Source organism: Triticum urartu, chromosome 2, assembly GCF_003073215.2.
Source record: "Triticum urartu cultivar G1812 chromosome 2, Tu2.1, whole genome shotgun sequence".
Classification (NCBI taxonomy): Eukaryota; Viridiplantae; Streptophyta; class Magnoliopsida; order Poales; family Poaceae; genus Triticum; species Triticum urartu.
The window spans coordinates 289,806,991-289,833,781 of record NC_053023.1 but is presented as its reverse complement, the minus strand read 5'-3'; the positions used below and the strand labels follow the sequence as shown (position 1 = coordinate 289,833,781).

Below are 26,791 nucleotides of genomic sequence, written 5' to 3'. Positions count from 1 at the left end.
TTATGCCACTTATACGGAAACACTAAAAATCCAACATCATATTTTTAGGCATAACAAATCTAACATTTTTCATGACAATTTACATTGGCGCGAAGATGACAAATTTAGCTTGCAAGCACAACATTTTTTAATAGAAAAATGAACTGAGGTAGATTTGTCATATTTGCCAACTAAACTTGTCCTCGGATAACATAATTTGCCATGAATGTTCGATTTGACATGGTTCAAAATCCGAGGTCAGATTTGCACTGGAGTCCATTTATTACGCGTTGGGTTTGGGGAGGTGCTGTGTTCAGTTCATTCAATTCTATAATAGTACAAGGATTGTTTTGTAAATGTAGCATTAGCACATCTCGTCTCTTCGTTCCTCACGCAGTGGCCAACGAGTCCTTGGTTAGCAGGTGCACAGGATACGTTCTCCCCCCTCTCCGTTCCGCAGCGCAGGGCCGCCTATCTCCTCGTTTTTCAGGAAACGGTGCTGCCTCCGGCCCCACGGGATGGCCTCCGGAACCTCGGCAGGTCGCGAGCCGTACGACGAGGAGGCCGCGAGCCGCCGCCCGCTCGAGCTCGGCGTCCGCGACTCCGCCCCCGCTTCCGCCTCCGACCACCGGTCTGGTGAGCTCCCTATTCTCTCCTAGTACTTAGGAAGGTTCGCCTATATGCAAGGATCCGGTGCGACAATGCATCGAGGGGTGTTGGAATTGGGGAAACCCGAATGGGGCGTAGTTTCTTGTTGCGTGGTAGAAGTGGGGATCAAGTTGAATTGTGATGAGCAAGGGCTAACATAAAGCGTAATTGACTGTATTAGCAAATTCGACTTCTCAGTGTTAGCATTGTTCGTGCTCGTGCGCTCCCGTGCGTTAGTTGGTGAAAATGTGCAATGCAGCTGATGTGTGCAGCTGCAATAGTTAAATTACAGCTAGGTAAGCCTTCGGGTAGCTGTCTTGTTTTTCTTGCCAATAGTGCCTAAGGGCAACTCCAACGCGGATCACCTATTGGCAGTGGTGGATCCAGGAATTGAACCTAGCCGGGGCGAAACATTTGAGGTCTATATTTTGGAAGGTATAAATGCAAGTCCACTCAACCAAACTCATGAAATTGAACTACTAAAAACATGATGAAATGACATAAAAAGGTCTTAAAAACTACCGGCATAGACTCTTGCCGCTTGACATGCTCACTTGATGCCACAATTCAACTTCATAATACCAAGCGACACCTACAACATGTGACCCAATTTTCAATGACAGCAGCAGCAGCAGCAACAACAACAACAACAACAAAGCCTTTAGTCCCAAACAAGTTGGGGTAGTCTAGAGCTGAAACACGCAAAATCTCGCAACCAAGCAAGCTTCCACGCTCCTGTCCATGGCTAGTTCTTTGGTGATATTTGGTGATATTGCAGTCCTTCAGATCTCTATTTACGGACTCCTCCCATGTCAAGTTCGGTCTACCCCGACCTCTCTTGACATTATCAGCACGCTTTAGCCGTCTGCTATGCGTTGGAGCTTCTGGAGGCCTGTGCTGAATATGCCCAAACCATCTCAGACGATGTTGGACACGCTTCTCTTCAATCGGTGCTACCCCATCTCTTATCTCGTACGTCATCATTCTGGACCCGGTCCTTGTGTGGCCACACATCCATCTCAACATGCCCATCTCCGCCACACCTAACCGCTGAACATGCCACCTTTTAGTCGGGCAACACTCAACACAAAACAACATTGCAGGTTGAATCGCCGTCCTATAGAACCTGCCTTTAGCTTTTGTGGCACTCTCTTGTCATAGAGAACGCCAGAAGCTTGGCGCCACTTCATCCATCCGGCTTTGATTCGATGGTTCACATCTTCATTGATATCCCCATCCTTATGCAACATTGACCCCAAATATCGGAAGGTGTCTTTCTGATGCACCACCCGCCCATCAAGGCTAACCTCCTCCTCATGCCTAGTAGTACTGAAACCACATCTCATGTACTCGGTTTTAGTTCTACTAAGTCTAAAACCTTTCAATTCCAAGGATTCCAAGGTTTGTCTCCATAGCTCTAACTTCCTATCGACCCCCGTCCGACTATCATTGACTAGCACCACGTCATCCGCAAAGAGCATACACCATGGCATATCTCCTTGTATATCCCTTGTGACCTCATCCATCACCAAAGCAAAAAGATAAGGGCTCAAAGCTGACCCCTGGTGTAGTCCTATTTTAATTGGAAAGTCATCAGTGTCGCCATCACTTGTTCGAACATTTGTCACAATATTATCGTACATGTCCTTGATGAGGGTAATCACCCAAATTTTTAATTATGAATGTAAATCTCAGCAAAAGTGTCTTCTAATTTTTTGATACTATACGTTTCAAATTCATACATAGTGTGGCATAAAAAAATGTAAACAGAGGATGAGCCCTTGAACAGGGGGAAGGAAGACCTTCTGATGTTGATCATTACCGCTATCGCGTGCGCTTGCAGTTGGTTGCAATGCAGGTAGGTCTCGTGCCGCCGTCACCGAAATTCCTACTTTCTCCGCCTCCTCCCCAATCCATCGCCATCGGCCGGAGTAGAGAGCAGCTGAGCAGGGAGTAGGTCCAGTGAGGGAGCCTCCAACAGAGTTGTGGAGGAGGAGCCGAGCAGTGTCCAACGAACGGCGACGACAACGTGAAAGAGGAGGCTTCCTAGTCCAGGAGAGGAGGTGTGGGGAGGAGCCTCGAGGAGGCATCCATCGGCGGCGCTAGGAATTGCATCGATCATCTAGGTCTCTTGCACTCGTCCCTCCTCGCTCGGTGAAGCCTCTCATCTTGGCTGGACTATAGCTTGCATGCAGTGAGTCTACGCGAGCTTTTCACTTAAGCCCACTTCTTTCTACCGTTATCTCCTTGTGCCCCTTCGACGTGAAATAACAACATGAGGCTGGAGCTTGGTCACAGACATGGCGATCTGGAGGCTAAAGGCCAACCTAAAGGATGGGGGCTGACAGGGGGTACTCAACTCCATCATTGGTGACCTGGGGCAGCTCCCTCTGTAGATCCGCCGTTGCCCATTGAACATCATCAAATGTCCGCGGACACGTCTGAATGTGTCCGCAGACAGCCGGCGGGGCACCGACCATCCAACTGTAGTCACCACTCACCAAATGTCCTCCCCTTGTTCAAAGTCCTCCCTTTGAAAAATTTATCTAGATCAATAACAATTTAATCATACGTTTAAATAGTTGCAAACAGATGCAACTACAACAGAATGCATCGGATGTTCATCAAGTTTTGTACATCCATTGATCTCAAATCCCCCAGTCCGTCTGTCCGTGCCAAAGACCTCAAGTTTTGGCCTACTTTTCACCTTCCTTTTGCGTGAAGCGTTTGTACATGCTAGCACGGTACTCTTGAACAAACTTGGCCGCATCAGGCTCCAGGTCCGCTGCCTTCACGAACAACAACTTTGCGCCTCGGCTTCGGCCTTGATAGCAATCTTTTGCTCCTTGAGCTTAAGCTTCTTGTTTTGCCTCTCGATGAACATGTCAAACCTCACTGCTTTCTTTTCCTCCTTCACCTCATTGTGCTTGGCAGCTGCCTCCTCCTTTGCCATGATGACCTCAAACTTCTCCATCATCTTGGCGATGGTCGTGGTCTTGACGGAATTGGCAATGGCCGCCCACTTGTTTTGCCCATCCAACTTCATCCAACAATGCATCAACATGATGGGCTTCTTCTCACCTTCTTGTACAAAGTGCATGCGCATTCGGGCTATGATATAGCCACGGCTAATGTCAGTGTTTTCAATGTCCATCAAACTTTTCCGCTCATCGATGGTTTAGAGGCCTGTATATGTACCAAAATACATTAGCTTTGGTGAGAAGTGCCGGAAGGAGGTTGGAGCTCTAGTTGAAGTTACGTGCATGCATGTTGGTGCCTTGCATGGCTTAGGTACAGATCAAGCAGAGAAGGATTGGCTGATACATGCATGTCGGTCAGCTAGGGATTAATTAGCACCTATCGAACAATGTACGCGCATGAAAGAAATGGCTTGTACACTAGCATGTTTGATATCTGGAAGAGGAGAGATAATATTGTCATGGTTATTCAGCATGTAAGCATCGGTCTGGCTAGCAAGGAAAGAGTTGGCTTCATTCAGATATTTTACCAGAGGGAACAAGATATGAAGGGTCCATCCTGGTTTAAAAAAGAGACAATGAAGATTAAGTTTCTATTTTTGTTCTTGCCTTGCAAGGGAAATATCAGTGTGATCAGGATGGCCAAACTATGGGATTTCCTTTGCTTATGTGCGAGATGTTGGGGTCCACCACAAGTTAACAAATCTACAGAGAGAAGGCACAACATCCAATTAATATTAGTTAGTTTGTTTTTAGATATGGTAACTCCAAGATGTAAAAGTAGTCATGTTTTTTTGTGTGCGTGTGAGGGCCTTAAGTCAAGTTATAAAAGCCAGGGTGTGTCATTATAAAGACTCCGATTATGTTTTCGATAATAAACACGATGTGCTGTTAGGGTAGAAACCTGAATTGAGTTTTGGGGGAAGCTGTCTAAATGTCCCTAAGTTTTGGAGGAGGCTTTAGAAAACATCAGTGTTGCGATTTCTACATAGAAATTGTCGTGTGTGTGAGTTGCTATCGTCCAGATTGGTGCTCTCGTGCTGAACCACAAGGTTCAAATCCTCTATTTCGTGTACATCGTGTGCACGGCTGAGAGGTTACTGCTGCTGAAGATGGAGTGTCATGAAAGATCGGATCGCAACAACATATAAAATCTCGCCTTGAGGTTTGTTCCTTATTAGGTGGTATCAGAGCGAAGGTTATCACGACACTACGGAGGAGATGATCGAAGCTAAGCTATGGATTTCAATTGGAGGAGGAAGGTTGATGGGATGGGCTTTTTCATACTTGAGTTGTGGCACACGAGAGATCATTTGTCATGACGATTGACCACATGAGTTTAATCAACGTTGCAATCATTGAGATGCTCAAGAAGCTGGGTCTACTGACAACACTATGATAGCGACCGTACTCGCTGCCTTGGGGTCATGATGAGCTCACCATCACACAACAGACCAAGATATTGTTTTTGTTGGGAAAAATTCTTTTGCGAGGTTTTGTGCGACATGATTCTTGACACCGATGGTTTCATGTCATTTATTGTTGGACGAGCCATGGTATAAAGAGCACAATGTTGCGTATGATTGTCACACACAAAGATATACCGTTGAGAAGGGTAAGAAGTACAACCTTGTGCCCATGGCTGAGGAGCATTTCATCACGTGGAGGAAAAACACCAAGAGAAGATGAAAGAGCAGGAAGATGCCAACATGAAGGTCAAAAGTACTAAAATCTAGGGGGAAGAGATCAACGAAGACATGAAAATATTGATGAAGAGATCGACTCGAAACGAGGGACGATTTCGTTTCAAGGGGGAGAGGATGATACAGCCACGACTAGTGTCAGTGTTTTCAATGTTCATCAAACTTCTCCGCACGTTGATGGTTTGGAGGCCAGAGACATGTACATATCTAAATTCATTAGCTTTGGTGGGAAGTGCCAGAAGAGGTTGCAGCTCTAGTTGAAGTTACGTGCATGCATGTTGGTACCTTGTATGGCTTAGGTACAAATCAAGCAGAAAACGATCGGCTGCATGCATGCCTGCCTGTCAGCCAAGGATTAATTAGCAACTACTCCCTCTGTTTCATATTTCTTGTGGTTTTCACTAAAAGCATGACAAGGATTATGGAACTGAGGGAGTACCAAACTATTTGTGTGCATGAAAGAAATGACGTGTACACTAGCACGTTTGATATATGGAAGAGGAGATATGTTCTCATGGTTATTCAATGTGTAAGCATCAGACTTAGCAAGGATAGCGTTGGCTTCGTTCGGATATTTTACCAGAGGGAACCATATATGAAGGGTCCATCCTGGTTTAAAAAAGAGACAATGAAGATTAAGTTTCTATTTTTGTTCTTTCCTCGCAAGGAAAATATCGACTGATCTAGATGGCCAAACCGTGGGATTTTCTTTGCTTATGTGTGGGGTAGGTTGGGGTCCACCGTCAGTTAACAAATCAATAAAGAGAAGGCGCAACATTCAATTAATGTTAGTTTAGTTAGTTTGTTTCAAGATATGGTAACTCCCAAGATGTAAAAGGAGTCCTGTTTTTGTGTGCGTGCGTGAGGCCCTTAGGCGAAGTTATAAAAGCCAGGGTGCGTCGTTGTAAAGACTCAGGTTATGTTTTTGATAATAAACATGATGTGTTTTTTTAGGGTAGACACCCGTATCAAGTTTTGGGGAAAGCTATCTAAAAATCCCTAAGTTTTCGAGAAAGCTTTAGAAAACCTACGTGTTGCGTTTTCTACATAGAAATTGTCGTGCGCATGAGTTGCCCTCACCTAAATTAGTTCTCTCGTGCTAATTCTCAAGGTTCAAACCCTCTATTTCGTGTACATCGCGTGCACTGGCGAGAGGTTACTGCTTCTGAAGGTGGAGTGTCGTGAAAGATCTGGCCGCAACAACAGATCAAATCTCGCCTTTAGGTGCGCCTGATTCGCCGTCGTCTAGATTGGTTTTCTCATGCTGAACCAGAAGGTTCTAACCCTCTATTTCGTGTACATCGTGTGCACGGGTGAGAAATTATTGCTGTTGGAGGTAAGAGTGTCGTGAAAGATCGGGCCGCAACATCAAATCTTGCCTTGAGGTTCTTTCCTTATCAGGCTAGCAATGCGAGACAATGACATGATGAATAAATTGCAGCACTGAGCAAATCAATCAAATGACCAACACAAAGAGCAACAAGCCGCAAAACTTAACGAGCTGGAGGAGTGACGCGCCACTTGGCCGTTGGTTTTTTGCTTGTTTATACGCGCCACAATACTTGTTGACCTGCAAGTGAATGGTGTACCATGGATGGGCTATTGACTTTGGAAACCAATCGTGCACACTCTGCGAAAAAGCCGAGCCCTATTGCCCCGTGAATTGAAATGGATCCACACTAGTCGCCAACCATGCCAAACACACCAATTCATCCTCCTTGTCATTGTGCACGTTGCCCCTCTTCTTCTTTACGTCGCCATCCGGCTGCTCGGTGTCCGGGTGCAGCTCTTGTTCCGGCATTGGCGAGTAGAGGTCCTTGACTTGTCTGACTTTGCGTCTGCCACCACCGTGGATCATGTTCATCATAGCCTTGTCAGTGGCGTCGTCGGGGGAGGCATTCTGCCGAGTAGTGACCGCACAACGACGAACAAGGGCTCCTCAAACGGAACCGGTCAGTCGACAAGCATCAGGTGAGTCGACAAGCATCAATGAGTCCATGAACACGTAGTCTGTGTTGAGGCCGACGATGTACGGTGGAGGGTGGCCGAAGGAGGCGGCGGAGTGCTGCGGTGTGCGCGCCTGGCTGACCCTTTAGATGGCCGGCGTAGTAGTACGGTGGACCGGTGGCTTGAACTAGGGGAGGGGAGCAGGGTTGGCGACGTCGGTACCTTCTTTGCAGGACGAACCCTGACCGCCGACGCCTTCTCCTCCCTCGCCTTTACGCGCTGGCATTGCCGTTCTGTGGATGCGGCTGTGTAACGCCCTCGATGCGGCTATATCTCCCACGTGTCGAAGCACGACTTAGAGGCATAACCGCATTGAAAGCAATGTCGCAAGTGAGGTAATCTTCACACAACCCATGTAATACATAAGGGACAGAGATACATAGTTGGCTTACAATCGCCACTTCACACAATACAAGAATAAAGCATTACATCATTCAGATACAATCAAGGTCCGACTACGGAACCAAAATAAAAGAAGACTACCCCAAAAGCTACACAGATCCCCGATCGTCCCAACTGGGCTCCACTACTGATCAACTGGAAAACGGAACAACATAAAGAACATGATCTTCATAGAGCTCCTCCTTGAGCTTGGTTGCGTCACCTGCTCGGTAACATCGGCACCTGCAAACTGGTTTTGGAAGTAACTGTGAGTCACGGGGACTCAGCAATCTCACACCCTCGCGATCAAGACTATTTAAGCTTATAGGAAGGGTAAAAGGTATGAGGTGGAGCTGCAGCAAGCGACTAGCATATATGGTGGCTAAACATACGCAAATGAGAGCGAGAAGAGAAGGCAAAGCACGTTCGAGAAATATATGATCAATAAGTGATCCTAGAACAACCTACGTCAAGTATAACTCCAACACCGTGTTCACTTCCCGGGCTACGCCGGAAAGAGACCATCACGGCAACACACGCGGTTGATGTATTTTAGTTAAGATCAACTTCAGGTTTTCTACAACCGGACATTAACAAATTCCCATCTGCCCATAATCGCGGGCACGGCTTTCGAAAGTTCAAATCCCTGTAGGGGTGTCCCAACTTAGCCCATCACAAGCTCTCACGGTCAACGAAGGATATTCCTTCTAGCGGGAAGACCCGATCAGACTCGGAATCCCGGTTACAAGACATTTCGACAATGGTAAAACAAGACCAGCAAAGCCACCCAGATGTGCCGACAAATCCCGATAGGAGCTGCACATATCTCGTTCTCAGGGCACACTGGATGAGCCAGACGTTGGGTGGGCCAGCCCAGGGTTGCCCTGGTAGCTCCGGACATCGCTCAGTTTAGACCAACACTTAGACAAGCACTGGCCCGGGGGGTTAAAATAAAGATGACCCTTGAGTCTACAGAACCCAAGGGAAAGAAAAGGCTAGGTGGCGAATGGTAAAACCAATGTTGGGCCATGCTGGAGGAGTTTTATTCAAGGCGAACTGTCAAGGGGTTCCCATTATAACCCAACCGCGTAAGGAACGCAAAATCCGGGAATATAACACCGATATGGCGGAAACTAGGGCGGCAAGAGTGGAACAAAACACCAGGCATAAGGCCGAGCCTTCCACCCTTTACCAAGTATATAGATGCATTAAGTAAATAAGAGATATTGTGATATCCCAATAAAATAACCATGTTCCAACAAGGAACAAACTCCAATCTTCACCTGCAACTAAACAACGCTATAAGAGGGGCTGAGCAAAGCGGCAACATAGCCAAACAACGGTTTGCTAGGACAAGGTGGGTTAGAGGCTTGTCTCAACAATATGGGAGGCATAATAAGCAAGTGGTAGGTATCGCGGCATAGGCATAGCAAAAGAGCGAGCAACTAGCAAGCAAAGATAGAAGTGATTTCGAGGGTATGGTCATCTTGCTTGAAATCCCGCAAGGAAGAAGAACGAGTCCATGAAGAAGACAAACGGACGTAGTCGAACGGATCCTCACAAACGCGACGTTATCGGAACCAACCCGAAGAAGCAACACCGGAAAGAAGCAAACAATATAGTAAACGACCACGACATAGCATGGCACGATGCACAACCAAATATGATGCATGTCCGGATTAATGAGGCATGGCATGGCAAAGTGCACAAGCAATTCTACAAATTAAGTGGAGATCAATATGCAACAAGTGCATATTGATGAAACACCACAACAAGTTATTTAGTTCGATCTCGCTTATGTACTCAACAATATTCAATGTTGTTTAGCATGGCAAGGGGTGAAGCAAAACAAAACTACCTATCTAGGCAAGTTTAAATGAGGCCGGAAACAACGAACAACAATTCCGGTAAATCCCCATGTGCATATATTAGGTTTGGTCCTGTTCTGCCCTAAACACAATTTTAGGGTTGTTAAACATGCAAAGTGAGTACACCATGTTAAACTAGGCATTTTTCTACCCCATTTGCATATAAAGTTTGTTACAAACCGAGTTACGGTTATTTAGTTATGAAATAAAGCATTTTAGCATGTCATATGAGTAAATTTAATCAAACAGCATTTTAAACATTTCGAACATGGATGAAAGTGGCATATTATGAAACTAGACAAGATTCTAAGCAACTTTCATATATAAAGTTTTTACATGTGATGCATGGTTATAAAGTTATTAAATGCATGGATTTGAAGGGCTTTTCTGTAAAACTGGTAAATCTCTGGATAAAAGACAAAATTGCAGCAGGGAAAAAAACACACTGGGCCGAAACACAACAGGCTGGCTGACCCAACAAGAGGGAAAGAGAAAAAAAAGAGGGGCGCGGGGTGCCCTTACCACGCTGGGCCGGATCTGGCGGTTGGGCCTTGCTGGACTGGAAGCGCGCTGGGACGGGGTCAACACGGGCGAGCGAGGCAGCGGTTCCTCTGTTCGAAAGGAAGAAGACAGAGGGGAACGCGGGCGGCTTCAGACGATGCAGGGGAAGCAGTGGCGCGCACAGGAGGTCAAGGATGGACGGGTTCGTGGCGAGGCGGCGAGATCCAGCGGGGAAGCAAACTTGGCGGCGCCGGGCTTGGGAGGAGGCCGTCGGCGGAAACGGCGTGGACGGAGCAAGGCGGCGGCGACTCGGTACATGATGCGCAGGGGCGAAGCAGAAAATGCCGGCGCACGGGCTTGGCGGGTCGAGCTGCGGAACTTGGCGGGTCACTGGAGCGTTCGACGCGGGGCGGCGTACTCATCCAAGGTTCGACAGAAGCGGGGCTCGGTAGCCGCAGGAAGATGCGCTCGGGATGATGCAGGGGAGCGGTGGCGGTGACGGTGACTTGGCGCTGTCGTCCTCATCCTCCTCACTCGCACACAGGAGCAGGGAAGGCAGCGGCACCACTCAGGTGGCTTGGTCACCGGCAGCGTGACGGACGAGGACGGCTGGGTTCGGGCGACATGGGAATTTTGAACGCCGGTGGAGGCAGAACAACGCGGCGGCAAGCTCCTGTCCATGGCAACAGAAACGAGAGAGAGGAATGAGAGAAAGAAAACAGAGGAAGGAGAAGAAGGGAGAGAGGGGCGCGAGGGACTCATCTCCGGCACGGCGGCGCTCCAAACGGCGGCGGTGGCACTCGTTCTGGTTGGAGGAGGAACTCGGGTCAGCTGGGGTCTCAGGCGCGAGGGCGAGGCAGAGTCGAGGGGAGCCACGGGAGGGCTCTGACTGGGTGGCGCTGAAATCAGGGTAGAGGCGCTCGGGTGGATCTGGATCGGGAGGATCCCGAGGTGGAGAGAAGGCAGGTAGGTGGCGGCGGGCAGGAGGATGGATGGGACAAATGGCCTAAAAACTAGGGTTTTGCCTAGGGGATTGGTCTATATATATAGCACTGGATTTTGGTTAGGGGCTATTCCGTCCCTCCGATCGTAATCGAACGGTCAGAAAAAAATAGGCTAAGGAGCCCAAATAAGAAAACAGAGACGTTTTGTAGACGTTTGGGGATGATCCGGATCCAACGGTGACGACTGCCCGGGTCGGGTCCGGGACAGCTTTTCGGACGCGCGCGAGGAGGGCCGCGGGCTGACGAGAGGGGTTAGGTTGGGCCTGGCGGTAGTTATCCGTTGGGGCATCAAACGGACTCCGAATGCGATGAAACTTGGCAGGCGGTCTACTGACAACAAAACAACACCGCACGCCAACTTTCAACCCATTCCGAGAACATTTTCCGGCCACTTACAAAATACTATTTCGGACATGCCGCGGGCGCGTGCAAGTGTGGTTGGGTTCAGAACGGACAACGGACGGAACTGGGGGAACCCGGACGGATGCAGGTTTTGAAAACATGATGATGCAATGCACATGATGACATGACAAGATGCAGCACGCAAGCAAAGACAACGAAATAATTGGAAGACACCTGGCACATCGGTCTCGGGGCGTTACAGGCTGGGCGCATGACCGCCTTTGTGTAAGGGTCCGGGGGGACCACAAACCTCTCAAAGGGCTCTTGCGGATCCATCGCAGTGGCGGAGGATGGTGAAACGAGCGTTGGAAGATCGGGCGGAGAGGGTGTGCTTTTGCGCGGGAATAATGAGCGAAGTTGGGTGAGCCGGGGGTATTGGAGTCTAACGTGGTGGATGTTCGGACCCCCCTCCCCATCCCCCACCCTGATTTGGTGCCGGTATGTGGGATTTTGGACATACTAACTGGTCGGGACAGATTTTGTGGTTAAGCTTCATGCACTAGCCAACTCAACCAAAAGTCTGAACTGATGGAGAGAGCTAGGCAATCCACATATACACTTCAACACCCCCTCTCACGTGTGACGCGGGAAGTCAACACATGAATAGACTCAGAGGTATGGCTCAAGACGTGAGGGGGAGTGTTGGAGTATATTTTTGTTCCCTCTCCCATACCGAGGACAGATTGATGAGTGAATTGATTAGGTGCATACAACTTACAACCAAGAGGTTCAGGGTTCAAAACGTAGTAAATGCATTAAATAATTGTGGCCTGCCTCCGCTTCCGATGCCCAAATCATAACTTCAAAGGATAATAGACGTGAGGGGGGAGTATTGGAGTATAGTGTCCCGCCCTCTCCCATAGTTCGGACTGATGGGTGAACTAGTTAGGTGCATACAACTTACACCAAGAGGTTCATGGTTCAAAACCCAATAACCGCAATAAATAATTGCGGCCTGCCCCTGCTTTTGCTGCCCACGTCATAACTCCAAAGGAGCATAGACGTTGAAGGGGAGTGTTGGAGTGTAATGTCCGACACTCCCATAGTTTGGATTTTTGATTGCGTTGGTTAGTTGAAGCTTAATATTTGTGAGGTGCGTTGGATTGCTAGAAGTGTCCGGACTGTCTGGTCTGGACATTTGCGGGCGATTTGATGATCCGCGTTGGAGTTGCCTTAATGTGTAGGAAGGAGCGTAGTCAGAGAGTATGCCAGAAAGAGAGGAACCGAGAGGGGAAAGCTATCATGTACAATATGTATCACTGGGCACTAGTGGCAGAATAGTTGCCATGTTAATACCAAGTTCTGTATGCGAGGCTTCCTCACCTCCCCTGTCCTTGTGTGTGCAATAATCATCACTATTTTGTACTACAGCTTGTAAATAACTATGTTTTCGCCAATAGGCCACTTTTAGTATCTTAAGCTTACCAATTTGCTCCATGTGTTTTGTTACAGAATAAACTTCTTATTTATTTTCATGTGTTGTATTGTCTTGTTAAGCTCTTCTGTACACTTGCTGCATTGGCTGTCACTTATTTGAGAAAGACACTGATGTTTACAGGATAGTGTGATGTCAATTTTCAGTGCTGCAGTTAATTGTGCTTTGATTCCTTGGGTTTTGTGATGTGCAATCATAGATACTTTGGTTTCTACGAGTTGAAAATTAAGAGCCGAATATTTTGCCCCGTGTTTCTCAAGTGGAAGCATAAAATTATTATTTTTTCTTCGAAAAGAAGGTTAAACGTGATGCACACATCCATTCTTATTAATTATTGAGTGGAGTACAGAACAAATGCAACCATTACAAGATATGAAAAAACACCTTCGACTAAGTCGACTTCTTCCACAACATCGCCTTCAATACGGATATAAGCGCCCTCACGCCGCCGTTGCCAGTTCGGCCAAAGACGACCAAGACAAGGATTTTCATCCTGATTGCCGAGACCGGCTACTGAAGGTCAGCACATCAGCAAGGAGACAACACTTTCAACAAGTTAACGACGGAAGTTGTCGTTGTTGAGCCCAACCAATTAGGTCAGAACAAGAGTTTTCACCCTGAAGATGGATCTTTCGGTAGTCACGCTAGTCTGTACTCCACGCCAGGCCGAAAAGGCGCTAGTGATTAGGTGGGACATCTCCCCACCTTAGACACTGCTAGTACTACACTATCTGTCTATCTCCATAAACCTGTTCAAGGAAAGGTTCCCACGTGTGTAGCATTTTTGCAAGTAGAAATCTAAGAACATAGTATTACCATCCTCCACACCCAAGTCTCATCTTTCTCAAGGTTGTAGACCATATTGTTCTGTATTTGAAGTTACAACATCAAAGGATGAAGTATAATGGATATTAGGTGATTTTATGTCCGCTTGTGTGTCCAAATGGTCTATCTTCTCACAAATTTTCTGCATAAAACACAAATAACAGACATACACCTATGCCCAATCCTCTCTTGTGCCACATAGGCTTATAGGTTTGTTCAGTGTTCTCTACTTTGTGCCACATTTAGTTGTACAACTCGCAAGGATGTACCTAGAAATTCGGTGCTCAGTGCAAACCGCAATTTAGGCCCCGTGTATAAAAAATGCAAAAAAAAATCAGTAATCATAGCGGTAGTCTCATGTTTTGAAGGGAACACTTGAATGGAAGAATCAGTAGAGAAACATCTAATATGTAAAGCCCTCGAAGGAGAATCAAGAGAGGAGATGAGGACTAAATTTGCAGCGATTTAATTGCTGTGATTTGCCGCTAAGCACTGGAAAAAGAGCGTGGGCTGTTTATCCGCCTGTCATTCGCGAGTTTCCTTGTGAGGATGTGAGAAAAAATTTAGAGGGAAGAGGAAGACGAAGACAGATGGGAGAGATGTGAGTTGGGCCATGAGTTTGGAGTTGTTATCAAAGAGTATGCAGTAATGATGGAATTGGTAAATCAAATCCATGGTTTAACAACAAACTGTGTTAACCGATCATTAGTCTCCAATCGTTAGTGAAATTCCTATAGATAGAAATGCTTCTATCGCTGGCTTGGACTCCTTTTCTCTTAGTTTTTAACCGATCATTAGTCTCCAGTCCTTAGATTAGTTCTGGGCTTAGAGTTGTGCTGCCCACCACATGGGATGTGCACTAGCATCTATTTGATGTCTGAAACCACCTCCTAGGAGGATTGTAATTACAAACTCTCTTTTCAATGGAATGAAACGCATGGGTCCCCTGCGTTTTCTTGAAAAATAAGTCCTTAGATTAGTAATAATTAGTACAGTTAAAAAATCTGGGGCACTCAAGGGTTTTGGTACCCTGTGTAACTGCTCCAGTTGCACCTGTCTATATACGGCCCTGACGACTTGCATATTGGATCTGTTACAACATCACCCTTTCAACCTTTCTTCCGCATTCTCTCTTTCCCCACATTTTCCCCATGATATTTCCGTTACGTCAACCAAAATATTCTGCAAAATTGGACGACATTAATACAGCATGAAGAATTTAGATACTCATTCCCGTCATGGTACCTACTGTAGGAAATATTGTGCCTAGATATCAGGTGGGGTGTACTAAAGCTGATACAAGTAAGAGATACTTGGAGGGATGGCATAAGAAGCAATCTAGTACAGATGATGTACGCAAGAGCAAGTCAGGATACTTCACGGCATTCGGGGTGGACCTATCTCCTGATAATATGGCAGTTGCCATTGTATATTTTGTGCAAGGGGTCTTAGGCCTTGCCCGACTTGCTGTGAGCTTTTACTTAAAAGACGATCTTCACCTTGATCCAGCTGAGGTACCTGGTCTTTTTCCCTTCGTTGTCTTTGTGGTCCTGATATTATTTAGAGATTTGGTCTTGCTACATGCATGTGATAATTTACCTTGCAAGCAATACTTCCTCCGTTCCAAAATATTTGTCTTTTTAGTGATTTCAAATGGCTACCACATACGGATGTATATAGACATATTTTAGAGTGTAGATTCACTCATTTTGCTCCGTATGTAGTCACTTGTTAAAATCTCTAGAAAGACAAATATTTAGGAACGGAGGGAGTAGATGTTAATAAGTGACTAATATGGTTTATGTTATATAGACTGCAGTTATATCTGGCTTCTCATCCTTGCCCTGGTTGATCAAGCCAATCTATGGCTTTATCAGGTCTTGTGAAAGTTCCCCATACATTCCTTTCTGCTGTATGTATATGTGCATTTGATGGCACTGACTCCACTGCTCTTGCCTTCCAGTGATTCTATTCCACTATATGGGTATCGAAGAAGATCCTATCTTATTCTGTCAGGATTTCTTGGAACACTTTCATGGAGTCTGATGGCTACAGTAGTGAACAGTAAATATGGTGCAGGATTCTCTATTCTTCTTGGATCACTTTCTGTTGCCTTCTCAGATGTTGTAAGTATGAGCTAAGTATTCTGCAAGAAAGTAATCTTTTCCAACTTTTCAGATCGAGTGTTAATTTCGAGTGACATATTTTATTTGTACAGTCTTTAGCATTTATTTAAGTGCTGATGCTCTTGTGTCATTGGGATCACCTTCCATCATACAGAAAGGCAGACACTAATAACATCAACTTGCTAGAAATAATTATTAGTTCACATCAAGCACTTTCCTCTAGAGTTCCAAATTTATATACGGAGTACATGCCTATGTGCAGACCTTATCTTACAACATGTTGGGACTGCCTTCTTGAAGCTATTAAATATAATTAAAGTTATTGATAGGCATCAACAATCCTTAATGTAGGAACAAAATTATCTACCAGAGAGGGGGGGGGGGGTGGCGGGGGGGATGGGAGATTATTACAAATTCTTCGAAAACACGAAATATTTTGGTAAATAGAAGAATAATTGGATAGCAGTAAAGCAGTTCAGAGGCAATCTAGTAGAAGAACTAAATAAACTAGAGGACATGCAACAGTGTTACAAGGTAAACAAAACAATGGAAAACATGCTATCACAGAAACAATATACAAACAGGCTAAGATGTGAGTAAATCTAACAGTCTAAGCATAGACAAAGTTTTCACAGCGTGCACCACTTAGTGAAAATCTAAGCAGTGGAAGAGAATCAAAGTACTGAAAAGTCTTCGCAACAATCACAGAGAAATGAAAGGTGAAATTGTTCGGAACTCAGAGGAATACAATAAGTAAAGAGTTGCAAGGAAATAGAACCCGTTGCTTGACGAAGACACAGAGATTTGTTTACCCCAGTTCAAACTGCTGCCACAGTTCTACATCTGGGTTGGAGAGGCTGAGCCATAACTCTGAAGACATATAAGTCTTCGCCTTATTCTCCTCAGCCGACCATCCGCAGCCATCCGATGCAGAGTGGCCGCAATCCAGGCTTCATAACTCCGTGAAGCGGTACGAGCATCCGTGGAGCGTCAGATCTTAGATGGACGGCTCTGGGCACTTCGCTCCAATCTATTTGAATTCAAACTTAATTGAATCTCGTTTCAGGTGTTCTGCTCGTCAGAAGATCGTTGCTTCAGTCCGGACAAAAGGCTACGTACAATAGACCCAAAATGCTCGGACCCTTCTCCAGTTGTTATTAATCATCCAAAATCCACAAGGGGGCACTAGATGCACTTACTCTTAACCAAAATGTTGCTTAGTTTACAGTTATATCATGCATGCTACAACACAACCAATGAACAAGTGGTCACTACCTCAAAACCAATGCAAAAGACAAGCTCTTTATTCCCTACTTCCTCATCAGTCAGTTCAAAATTTTCCTAGATTGTTTTTTCAAGAAAACGCAAAAGAGCTTGCGTTTCATTGTATTGAAAAGAGGGGGGGGGGGTTAATAGTTACAATCCTCCTGGGAGGTGGTTACAATTCGGGGTGAAGATAGTCGATGGACATCCCAGGTTTGCGTGATGATGGCTCTAAGCCCTAACGCGCCAGCGGCAGCCCAAAGGGCGGTTCCTCCTTGATCTTTGCGAGCAAGTCAGCAATGGGGGGGGGTGGGCATGATTGAAGACGCAGTTGTTGCAGTGCTTCCAAAGCATCCAGGGGACTAGCAGGACCGCATAAGCGACGCCTTTGCGCATGAGCTTGGGCGCGAGCTGTCTTGCGGATTGCCACCATTCGTTGAGGGATGGCTCATGAGCAGGCGGGGGGCATGGGGCCCGGAGCCAACTGAACACCTCATGCCAGGTCTGCTGGGCGAAGGGACAGACAAGGAGGAGGTGGTTCATGGTTTCGGGTGCCTGGTCGCAAAGGGGGCAACGCGCGGGGTGCGGCAAGCCGCGGCGGGTGAGGCAGTCGGCGGTCCAGCAGCGATCCAGGTGAGCTAGCCAGTGGAAGAACCTGACACGCAGGGGCACCCAGCACTTCCAGGTGAGCTTCCACGCGTCGCAGGTGATGGAGCCGTGGAAAGTGGCGAGGTAGGCAGATTTGGCTGAGTAGGTGACGTTCGCGCTCCACTTCCAGGTTAGGCGGTCTGGCTCCACGGAGAGAGTAGTGTGCTCGATCTTATGCCATAGCTGCTGGTACTGCCCAATCTCCTGGAGCCCCACGACGCCTTGGATATCTTGCGCCCATCGGTTGGCGAGGAGGCCGTCCGCCACGGTACGGAGCTTGCGTAGAGGTGGTTCATCGTTTGGGGACGCACGCGTAGAGGTGAGGCGTGATCTCGCGGACGGAGCGCCCATCAAACCATCGGTCTTCCCAAAACAGGGCGTGCATGCCGTTCCCAAGAGACATGGTGGTAGAGGCGAAGAAGAACGCGCGATCGTCGTCGCTGAACTGCAGGTCCAGCCCGGCCCAAGCCCTGCCTTGGTCAGTGCGGCTGAACCACAACCATCGCGTGCGGAGCGCGAGGCCCGTGCGCACCAGGTCGCGGATGCCCAGCCTGCCGAGAGCGATCGGCCTGGCGACGCGCTGCCAGTTGACGTGGCAGCAGTTGCCGCCGTTAGCCTCCGCTCGCCCGGCCCAGAGAAGCCTCACCGGTTCTTCTCAAGCGCCTTCAGTGTCTTCTTTGGGGTGGGGGGGGGGGGTAAGCACGAGCAGCTGATGGATGGGGATCGCCGCCAGGATCGCCTTGACAAACGCGAGGCGGCCCGCCTTGTTCATGAGGTGCGCCTTCCAGCAAGGTAGCATGCCAGCGGCTTTGCCTACGACGGGCTGAAGCTGGGTAGCAGTGGGTCGTCGCAGCGTGAGCGGGATGCCCAGATAGGTGATCGGCATCTCCACCATGGGGTAGCCCAGCAGGTCAAGGGCCGGCGCGGCGTCCTCCGCGTTGCCACGGATCAGGGTGGCGGAGCTCTTCGAGAAGTTGACGTGGAAGCCAGAGGCGCGCCCAAAGAGCTGCAAGATGCTCCTGACGGTGGATGTGTCGCCCAATGTGGGGTGACAAAACAGGACCACATCGCCCGCGTATAGCGAGACGGATGGGATCGGGCGCCGGGGTTGGAGCTGCTGCAGGATGCGCATCTCAGTGGCGCGGCGGAGCAGGCGGCCTAGCGTGTCCACAGCGAGGACGAAGAGTTGGGGTGACATAGGGTCACCTTGTCGTAGTCCTTGGCGGTGCCAAATGGGTGGGCCTGGCTCGCCGTTCATGATCACCTTGGTGCTGGCCGACGAGAGCAAGATCGCGAGCCAGCCCAGGAATCTGGTGCCAAACCTATAGTGTCGCAGGACGTCGAAGAGGAACGGCCAGCTGATCGAGTCGAAAGCGTGAGTCAAGTCCAGCTTGAGCAGAACGCGTGGCGCGCCTAGTTGATGTAGCAGGCGCGCAGACTGCCGCACGAGGACGAAGTTGTCATGCAGGCTTCTTCCCAGGATGAATGCATTTTGGCTGGTGCTGACGAGATCGTTAAGCTTGGGCGCAAGGCGGAGCGAGAGGACCTTGGCAAAGATCTTGGCGACGAGGTGGATGAGGCTTATGGGCTTGTAGTCGCCGAGGCCCCTGGCATCCGCGCACTTCGGGAGCAACGTGAGGAGCGCCTGGTTGAGGTAGCTGAATCCGCGCCCTCGCAGCTCGTAGAGTTGCTGGAAGACAACAATGAAATCCTGCCGAACTATGGGCCAACATGCGCGGAGAAACTCGGCGGTGAAGCCGTCGGGGCCGAGGGCCTTGCGTGCGGGCAGGAGCTTAACGATGTTCCAAATCTCCTCGCCGTCGAAGGGAGCCTCGAGGTCGTCCAAGTTAACAGGCGTGATCAGCGCCTCAATCTCCAGAGCGCACTCACGGGGTGGCGCAAAGCCCAGGAGACCATCGAAGTGCGCATACGCCGCCGCGGCCATGTCGCAGGGGTCCGTGACCACACGTCCGCCGACCACAAGGCTGTGGATCCTGTTCTTCCGCCGCCTATATGTGCACTGCCGGTGGAAGAAGGACGTGTTGGCATCCCCGTCCTTGAGCGAGGCGAGGCGGGAGCGCTGCCGGGCAATGGTTCGCTCGAGTGAGGCGAGGCTGAGGTAGGATGCCTTGAGGTGCCGGCGCAGCTAGTCCTCGTGAGGAGACAAGGCTCAGTAGTCTTGCGCGGTGTCAAACTTTGAGGAGCTCTCGAGAGATTGCGAGCTTTAGGCGCACATTACCCATTGTTTTGGCGCTCCAACTTGTGAGCCCGCGCGCCGTTGCTTGCATGCGCAGCATGAGGTGGCGGAAGGGGTCGGCGTCGCTCACGGACTGCCAAGCGGCCTCCACGGTGTCATGAAACCCGTCCATGTGCGTCCAGAAGTCCGCGAAGCGGAAGCGGCAATGTGCCGGCGCCATCGGCAAGCAGTCGAGCAGCAAGGGGCTGTGGTCGGAGACGACCGAGGCGAGGCACCGGAGGTGGCACTCACCATGCAACTCCTCCCAGTCGGCGGTGCAAAGGACACGGTCAAGGTGGACCAATGTCGGGGGCGACTACTCGTTGGACCACGTGTAGCGGCGACCGTTGAGGTAAACCTCCTTGAGTGCCAAGTCGTTGATGGTGCGCCGGAAGCGGCCCATCATGCGTCGGTTGACGTTCCGGTTGTTCTTATCTTCGTCGCGATATATGAGGTTGAAATCCCCACAAATCATCCAAGGCCCGGAGCAGTCCATGCGTATGTCGCGGAGCTCCTGCAGGAAGGCGATCTTGGCCTCGTCCGGTTGCGCTCCGTAGACCACGGTGATCCACCACGGAGTGCGAGCGCCGGAGGGGGTGGAAAAACGGGCGGTCAAGGCGTTGGCGGTGAATAGGGGATCAGAGATGACTATCTCCCTACTCTTCCAGGCCAACAGGATGCCGCCACGGGTTCCTTGCACGGGCAGGTACACATAGTCATCGAACTCCGAGCCGAGGGCTTCGAGGACAGTCGACGAGCAGATCAAAGCCATCTTAGTTTCTTGCAAACAGACGAGGGATGCATTGGCGGTTACAACAAGCGACCTGACAGCAGTGCGACGTGCACGCTCGTTGAGGCCGCGCACGTTCCATATCAAGACTCTAGGGTTTTGCTCCATGGGGATGAGGTCGACGAGGGGGGCGAGGGCGAAGCTAGGCCTCGATCGGGCTGCCCGCAACCACCGTGGTGATAGGCGCGACGGCAGGATCCGCGGGGAGCTCGCGATCCACCAGAGCGGCGATGGCCGATAGGACCGACAAGGGGATGGGTGCGGCAAAGAGGTCGCCGTACGCCTTCATCTCCGCGGCTGTGATCTTCTGGTTGACACCAACGACCCCAAGGGTGCGCAAGATGTGGACTTGGGCACGTCGCTCGGCCGTGGGAGGGGCGACGGACTTGCGGGCTGCGGTCGCGGCTGATCGCCCGCGGCGTGGGGAGAAGTTGGGCGGGCAGCGCCTTGGTCGTTTGCCAGGGACCGGGAGAGCTGCATCGATCTGTTTGGTGGCCGCCGCGAGGAAGTCGCCAAGGGTCCACGTCGTAGTTGCAGCCGCGCGGGGGCGGGACCGTCGCATCGTGATGGGAGGCGAGGCGAAGCGCATGGCCGGGCTGGGAGTGGCGGGGCACGCCGTGTGGGCGGCGCCATCCACGAGCGCGCCATGTTGGGCCTCCAGCCCCACCTCGTCATGCGGGTCCTCATGCTGGGCCGTGGGGGGTTGGGCCGCGAGGGGGGCCGAGGGAGCATCCTTGCGCAGCACGTCACCACAGGCGGGATCCCCAGGGCAGGCTCGGTCGTGGGCGGCATGCTGGGTGGGCTCCAGCGAGGGGATCTCTCCGTGGACCGGTCAGCTGGTGACGCGGGGCGGCCAGGAGGGGGCGAGGGCGGGGCTCCGCTTTGGCCCGACAGCGGATCAGGCACGGGAACCGAGGCCAGGGAATCCGGGACCTCGCTCTCCAGCGACAGGCGATCCGTGGAGCCATCCCAATCCACATGCGCGCTGGGATTGGCCACTTCTGGCGCAGCCGCAGCATGGGCGAGGTCATCCATGCAGCGCGATGGGGGCGGCCTGGATGGTGCTACAGTGTCGGGGCGCGCAGCCAATGAGCCAGAGCCAGCAGGCGTCATGATGCGCGTGTCGGGGCACGCGGGGGGGGGGGGGGGGGGGGGGGGGGGGGACACTCGGCGGGGAAGTCGTAGGAGGCGCAGTTCTAGTAGTACTGGACGCTCCTGTCGCCTTTCGATGCCTTCCGCCCCGCTTTCCCCTTTTGGAAAAGCGACGAGGCCGGCTTTGCCTGTTGGCAGAGGGCCAGGGGTCCATGGAACGGCTCCCAGGGCGCCTCGACGCCGGCGCCGCGGTGACCGTACGGGGACGGGAGGCGGCCCAGCCTTTGTCGACGGCGACACCATCAGCCCGGTGGCGGGGGACGGGGGCGCGCCAGCCAGTGGAGTCCATGGCCATGCCATCGGCACGGCCATCGTGGTCGCCGGGTCCGTCGTCGCTTGCGGCCGCGGCCGCGGCCGCGGCTGCGGCTCGCATCATGCCCGCGTCTAGCATCCCCATCGCGCTCACCAGGTGCGTCGTCGCTTGGGCCGCGGTCGCGGCGGGCAGGGGGCTGCCACGACAGCGAGGGCAGCGCGCAAAACGCCCTTGTGGTACTTCTTGCAGTCGCGTGAGCCATGGCTGGGGTAGAGGCAGCGATGGCAGCGGATGTCGTTGGTGCAGTCGCGCACGGGGTGGCTCGGGTCGAGGCAGCGAAAGCAGAGGCCGGCAGACGCCACCGGGGACGGGCTGCGGTTGGGCGCACGGGGCGGCGGCGCGCTGCGCGCCACGGTGTCGATTCCTGCGGCGCGGGAGTTGGAAGCCATCCGCATCCACCACCGGAGCGCCATTGACGTGGTGGACCTCGGAACGGGGTCCCAGGTGGGATGCGGTGGGGGCGCGCCGGGAGGGCGTGGCCGGTCCGCGCGTCGCCGACGCCGTGGCCGCAGCAGGGGCGGGCACGGCGGGAGCGGGGGGGGGGGGGGGGGGGGGGGGTCCGGGCCACGTCGCTATAAAACCTCGTCGAGGATTCGCCGTCGGAGTCCATCCAACGTTGCGGGCTGGAGTCGAGATCGAGGTCGCTGGAGCTGCCGCTTGGGGGCGCCATGGCAGGGGAGGGGGGGGGGGGGGGGGGGGGGCTACCTGGGTGCTCGCCGGCGGCGGGGTTGGCGGGAGGTGCTGCGCTAGGCTAGAGGGAGCACGGGAGCGGAACGGAGCGGATACCGAGGGATATTGGCTAGTTTTAATAAGTTAACTTAAAATGTTCTAATTGATGGTTGTCCGACATGTATTGGATCACGGTATCCGTGCGCTTTTGTTGTAGCTAATTGCTGATCGATGATGTGAGACTGTAATGCCATTTTTTCTTGAGGAGAGGATATTGCGATTACTGAACATTTATCTATCTCCAGTTGAATTTGGCAATGCGATTGATAGATTGTATACATATTTCCTGTGTTATTTGAAGTTGCCAAACTATTTTAGGCCACGCCAGTCTCTAAATTGAGGACATCAAGCCAATGCTGCCGTTGTGCATTGAAAATAATCAAATATATCTAAATGAAGATTATCTTTTAAATAAAAAATCAAAACCTCATCTTACCACATCGTAGAGTTATTCCCGACATAAATTAGGACAAGATTACTATTATTTAAATACAATGTTGCTTCCTAGATTTGTTTCTACAAACACCTGTGAAAATAATGCAGGTCGTAGATTCTATGGTAGTTGAGAGAGCTCGTGGCGAATCACAAAGTACATCTGGATCTCTCCAGTCTCTATGTTGGGGGTCCTCGGCATTTGGTGGAATTGTGAGCGCATATTTCAGTGGTTCGCTTGTGGATGCATATGGAGTAAGGTTCGTCACATAGCTGCCTGTAACCTACTGAAGCTCCACATGTTCTCTGGTGCAGTACACTGATGAAAATATTTCTGTAAACACAGATTTGTCTTTGGTATTACGGCATTTTTACCATTGATGACATCTGCTGTTGCAGTTCTTGTAAATGAACATCGCCTGACTCCTGGAGAACATGCTATGTCAGTCTCTGGTTCAGGATTCATTGAGAGCTCAATACAGCACATCAAGCAGCTATGGACTTCTGTAAAGCAACCTAACATTTTCTTGCCGACCTTGTTTATATTCCTCTGGCAAGCAACACCACACTCAGAGTCAGCCATGTTTTTCTTCATGTATGTATCAGGTTGCCACAATTTAACACAAGTCTGCGATTACAGTATCTCTGATGGCGTACATGATTATTGTTTACTGTTGTGTGGGAGCTAGTTTTAAATGCCGTACAGTAGTTCTATGAAATATAAATTACAGCAGGTTACTAGATCCTTCCTCTAGCTCATCCTTAATTGGGTCAATTTGATTACATAGGTTTGACGTTTGAGGTACAACAAAACATCAACTAGAGAAATTGCCACAAGAAATTGATGATCGTAGTTAAGCTCTACATTGTTATATCTAGGTTGCGTTTTAGCAGGCTGGTTAGCGTATGCATAACTTTCCATTATGTATTTCAAAATGTATGATTACTGTTTATCTTTGTAATGTTTCTTAGTTGATTGAACTTTCATGCTCCCTTATTGTTGATCTCAGCACAAATAAGCTTGGATTCACTCCAGAGTTTCTAGGGCGTGTAAAACTCGTTACTTCCATTGCATCCTTGCTCGGTGTCGGAATTTATAACTATTTTCTGAAGGCAGTTCATCTGAGGAAAATATTTCTTGTGACAACCATCATAGGTTCAGCCCTTGGAATGACACAGGTGTTCATTTTGCTTTTATTTCAGTGCAGCGGCAGTTATTTTGCATCCTTCCAAGTTAAAACCTTAGTGTGTTGTATGTCCTCCAGGTTCTTCTTGTCACTGGGCTTAATAGGCAGTTTGGGATCAGTGATGAGTGGTTCTCCATTGGAGATTCGTTAATCATCACGGTCCTTGGCCAGGTATGTAACACGACTACTTTTGCTGAATGGCAAACTCTTATTTATTTGGTATTACTACATTTACTGCAGGACGTGAAAATTTTAGTTCATTGCATAATAATAGTGACATGAAGTCTAGTTGCTCTTCATATGCCTGAAAATAAGCCTGGCCAATTTGAACTTTCACAAGTTGTAATTCTCAGCATTACAACCACTCCGAGGAAAGCATTCTCCTGTCCCAATGTAGTTACATCATATCATTACTTAAGTTTTGGCGTCAACTTATCTGGCTTTGAACTGTTCTTACAAGGCTTCCTTGTGCCTTGAGTTCTCCTTGCATGTAACTGTATATAACCTGGATTATGTTGCAGGCTGCATTTATGCCAGTTTTGGTGTTAGCTGCAAAATTGTGCCCTCCAGGAATGGAGGCGACTTTGTTTGCCACTTTGATGTCCATTTCTAATGCTGGAAGTGTTACGGGTGGTCTTGTCGGTGCTGGTCTAACAAAGATTTTTGGAGTCACTAGGGAAAGCTTCGGAAATCTACCTCTGTTGATTATTGTATGCAATCTCAGTTCCTTGCTGCCCTTGCCTCTTCTAGGTCTCCTTCCAGACGAAACAGGAGATTCAGATAATGAAGAAACAAAACACAGCTGATTGAGGTTGTCTTTTATAATGTGTTCAAATTCTCAAGTATAGTATGGCTTAGCCCCATTTCAACTGAGGTAATAGACATGGCTGTTCCCCAGTACTAGTTCAGCAAATCAGTAGGGAAATATGATATACTACAGTTTTCACTGCTGTCATGAAAACACCAAGATCAATCATCTTGATTTGGTTATCAGAAAATGGAACCCGATGCTATGGAGCACAGGTACTTCTCTTTCTTTTATGTAGCCAACATGTAACAAGACAATGTGATCTCTATGTAACTAATGTAACCCCATGAAAAGGTTGAATAGTAACCTAACTCCCTTACCGATTTTGGATATTTTACCCTGTGGGAGCTGTACTATGGAAAGTATAGATTATGAAGAAACAAATTATTTCAAAAAATAAAATAAAATTATGAAGAAACAAACACATCTCCATACCGTGGATTGTGATACAATACCAGGTCTTCTTTTAACATTATATTTCCATCTGGATGCATCCCATTAAGGTGAGGAACAAATAGGAACTGCAAGCACATATGGAGTAGTAAAGAAAAATAACACAAATTTGCATTATACTTGTAGTTTCTGTGGAGTTTGCGACAGGAACATGCGACGCGTTTGGTTGGGACACAGGTAACGTATTCAGTGTTGTAATGAGAATACGATGTATTAGATCGTGGTTTCAGCGATTACACGATGTGTTTGGTTCAGGAAGGGAAAGGAAATGGGTAGCCTACTGATGCCGGCCCTGTAGAAGATGCTGGATGACGGATGTGAAGGGAAATCCTCTCACGACGGCGCTGCTGCTCAAAGTGGCGAAGGGAAATCGGCGGTGCTGCTACGTGACGGCAGCAACGGGAGATCGACGGCGCGCCGCTGCTCACGGTGGAGGGAGATCGCCTGCTTCGTTGTCCATGGCGGAGAAGGGAGAGGGCCGGCCGGCTTCGTTGTCCACGGCGGAGAAGGGAGAGGGCCGGCCGCCGGCGTTGTTGCTGACGGAGGCGAAGGAAGATCTCCGGCGCTGCTGAATGCTGCTCGTGCTCGTGGTGAAGAAAATATCGACTAGCGGTGAACAGAGAGACGCGATCGATACCGGGCGAGAGGTGTTATTCCATACCACTGCATCCGGGCTGTTTTCGATTTTGCGAAGAGCCGTTTCCGATTACATGGGATCTGAAACCGGCCCGACTCAAACAAACGCACGTAACATAATCAGAAGCCGATGTAATGAGAAGACGGGGAAAAAGTCGCAAACCAAACGCGTCGATGTACTCTTTGTAAGCGCAGACCCCTGGTGTGCCCTGAGGTCATCTTTGAAGCATGATTCTAGTTTCTCCACACATGAAATCACAAATAATGAAGCTGTGGTTCCAATATCC

The 26,791-nt window shown here is 49.6% G+C and overlaps 1 protein-coding gene across 2 annotated transcripts; it reads left to right on the top strand.

Moving 5' to 3' along the window:
* Positions 1–374: 374 nt before the first annotated feature.
* On the top strand, positions 375–26,791 carry LOC125537066 (folate-biopterin transporter 1, chloroplastic-like). Of its 2 annotated transcripts, none has more exons than XM_048700359.1 (11): positions 375–615; positions 14,986–15,245; positions 15,544–15,608; positions 15,695–15,857; positions 23,532–23,680; positions 23,767–24,015; positions 24,431–24,599; positions 24,686–24,778; positions 25,129–25,630; positions 25,995–26,045; positions 26,124–26,791. In XM_048700359.1, exons 1-9 carry the CDS (start codon positions 498–500, stop codon positions 25,411–25,413), a joined length of 1,551 nt encoding a protein of 516 aa, XP_048556316.1. In that variant the 5' UTR covers positions 375–497; the 3' UTR covers positions 25,414–25,630; positions 25,995–26,045; positions 26,124–26,791. The 2 variants fall into 2 exon arrangements, with proteins under 2 accessions (XP_048556316.1, XP_048556315.1); XM_048700358.1 differs by having other exon boundaries at positions 25,129–25,918.

Excerpts from the sequence above, each read along its gene's own strand:
- LOC125537066 (XM_048700359.1), top strand. The coding sequence starts at position 498 with ATGGCCTCCGGAACCTCGGCAGGTCGCGAGCCGTACGACGAGGAGGCC. Across the intron at positions 23,681-23,766 it reads GTGGATGCATATGGAGTAAG|ATTTGTCTTTGGTATTACGG; the intron begins GTTCGTCACATA and ends CTGTAAACACAG. Across the intron at positions 24,779-25,128 it reads TCATCACGGTCCTTGGCCAG|GCTGCATTTATGCCAGTTTT; the intron begins GTATGTAACACG and ends ATTATGTTGCAG.